The sequence below is a fragment of the Microtus ochrogaster genome, chromosome 7 (assembly GCF_000317375.1).
Source record: "Microtus ochrogaster isolate Prairie Vole_2 chromosome 7, MicOch1.0, whole genome shotgun sequence".
NCBI classification, from domain to species: domain Eukaryota; kingdom Metazoa; phylum Chordata; class Mammalia; order Rodentia; family Cricetidae; genus Microtus; species Microtus ochrogaster.
Window position 1 is genome coordinate 6,020,303 of NC_022014.1, and position 2,799 is coordinate 6,023,101.

General features: G+C 40.7%; 1 protein-coding gene across 2 annotated transcripts in view; it reads left to right on the forward strand.

Annotated features, from left to right (window-relative positions):
• Ubn1 (ubinuclein 1) overlaps positions 1 to 2,799 on the forward strand; it is a 32,945-nt gene that overhangs the window by 15,669 nt on the left and 14,477 nt on the right. For both annotated transcript variants that reach the window (XM_005349269.3, XM_026780448.1), the window contains exon 8: positions 2,031 to 2,101. In XM_005349269.3, the coding sequence (XP_005349326.1) occupies positions 2,031 to 2,101 (71 nt within the window). The remainder of the gene's footprint in view (positions 1 to 2,030; positions 2,102 to 2,799) is intronic.

Genomic DNA, 2,799 nt, shown 5'->3' on the forward strand with positions numbered 1-2,799 from the left:
CAGGCGGATCTCTGTGAGTTCGAGACCAGCCTGGTCTACAAGAGCTAGTTCCAGGACATGCTCCAAAGCCACAGAGAAACCCTGTCTCGAAAAACAAACAAACAAACAAAAAAATGTAGTACCAAAGTAATTTATTATAAAACCAAATCCTCAAATACAGCTTAAACAGTATAGAGGCTTCAGAAAGAAAGTTTTTAAAGGGCCATACAGGTAGAAAGTACTGGAGTACTTTAGAAGTGGCTTAATAAAATAAATTTATAGCCTGGTATGTGGTACTTTAATTGCAGTTCTTGAAGTAGAGGATAGAATCAAGAGTTCAAGGCTAGGAGCCAGAGGGATGGCTCAGTGGTTAAGAGTACTAGTTAGTTGTACAACCATGAGGACCTGAGTTTTGGATTCTAGAATTTATATAACAAAGCTAAGTGTGGTCTAGCATGTACCTGTAACTACACTTAGTGCTCTCAGGTGGGGTGGAACAGAAGAATCAGTGGGCTTGCTGGCTAAAAGCTTAGCTAAAAAGATTGAATTCCAGGTTCAGAGAGAGACCTTACCTCAAAGGAATAAAACCAGAGAGTGATTGAGAAGGACACTTGACATGCTCCTCTGTCACACACCAAGGTAGAATTGTGAATGCTTTTGAAAGTATAAGAAATTGCACATCCTTAGCCACACATAGTAGCTTATGCCTCTATTCCTATCACCCACAAGGGAGAATGACATTTTGGGGAAAAATTCTATTTTGGTGCTGATCTTAGCTTTTGGGAGGTGGAGGCCTGAAGATCAGGAATTAAAGGTCAGTTTCAGCTTTTGAAACCTGTTTCTGGTGGGGATCGGGTAAAAGACCTAACAGCATAGTCAGGGGGCCCAGAGACTGCAATTAGAGGAAGGCAGAAGATTTAAGATTTATATATCTATTCCACAGTCACCTTGTCCCCAATTTATTTAAAGTCTGATTTCAGAAAGTGTGTTCTGCCGTAATGTCTCAGGTCAGTATTTCTTTGGCTTAGGTCAGTGGTTCTCAAGTCACCAAGTGTTATTTTGAGAGAGCTGATGTTTGGGCTACTTCTCAAGAAGATGTTTGGGCCACTTCTCAAGAGCATACATTCCTCAGACCCAATTCCCAAGATTGTGGTTATTGGCCTTGGGTAGGGAAAGCTGCCTAGGTAACTTCCATGTACAGCCAAGAGAGAATCACTTCAGGGATCCCTAGGCTTGTTCCCAAGTGTCATCTTCAGTATCATGTATTATTTCAGGAGTCTGGGTGTGAGATACTGTTAAGTATATTACTGGTTTTCAAAGGATATCCTTAAGTACTGAAATTACACAATTTCTTTTCTAGTAGGAGGCTTATCTCTGGGTACTAGGTATGGCTGGAGTACACAGTATTTTTTTTACTACTTTCCATAATTTCTGATACATAAAAAAAAGCCTTTAAATCAGTGGTTTTCAACTTGTGGGTTGAGACCCCTTGAGGGTCGCCTAAGACCATTGGAAAACACAGATATTTACATTACAAATCATAACAGTAGTAAAATTACAGTTATGAGGGTTTTTTTTTTTTTAGCAACAAAAACAATTTAATGGTTGGGTCACTGCAACATGAACTGTATTAAAGGGTCACAGCATTAGGAAGATTGGGAACGACTGCTTTAAATCTTGTAGGTTTGCTTAAGGTCTTAGTTGATTTTCTACCACTGACAGTGTAGAAATTCCAATTTACAGTGTAGTTGGTAAGCGTCTGGACACAGATGCAGGGTTACTAGTTGAGTTGGCCTCTGACTAGATTCCTCAAGATCACTGCTTTTTGTTCCGTGATTAGTATTGTAAGTCCCAAGAAACTTGCCCAAAGGTATTGCATCAGTTTTATGATTTTTAATCTGGGGCTGGGTTATAGTCAGGAAGATGGTGGGAAGTGTTTTGCTGGCAGGTGCTCTTTGGGAACAGTGATTCTGTGCCTGGTAGTGAGTGTTTGAGGGAAATTGTGAATGGGGAAAGGACACTAATATTTGTTACTGTCTCCTGTGAATCAGGCTGCCAGAGCTGCTGAGGGAGAGAGCAAACAGAAGTTTTTCACTCAAGATATTAATGGCATCCTGCTAGAGTAAGTATCTGTTTGTCTCTATTTTCCTATTTAGAATGAAACAGGGACACTAGATCCCTGTCTCCATAATGATAGGCTTTATAGACATTATAAAATGCTATAATATATATATTGTCATGGTCTATTGGAAGAGGATTTCTTGTCAAGTATGAGATGAAAAGAGAGAATCCAGAAGAATGACAATCTGGTAACCTCAGGTTTGTTCTACATGGGGTGCCTCTAAGGGTTCATTCTTGTTTTTACTTGTGCTCCCAGTCTGGGTACTTTGCTGTGTGGACTGGATAGAAAGGACAACAAGTATACAAATCTAAACAAAATCTCTATGTCATGCCAACAGAGGATTTTTTTTTTTTCAATGTAAGAACAGTTATCAAGGCTTGAGAATGTTTCCATAAATGCCCGCTGAATAGGATGTGGATGGACCTTTTGGCTCAGGAAGCACAGGGCCTCAAAGAGCACCTGAAGGTCAGGTCAAAATTTTGTGTCAATAAAGAACCCACTTGAATGTACCATATACAGAAAGCTCAGGCTTTTCCTGTTTGTCCAGATGGAGAAACTAGAGAGGTGCAGATTTTCCTGATCTCATGATTATGGGTAGAACTAGTAACTGAAGCCGGGCGGTGGTGGCGCACGCCTTTAATCCCAGCACTTGGGAGGCAGAGGCAGGCAGATCTCTGTGAGTTCGAGACCAGCCTGGT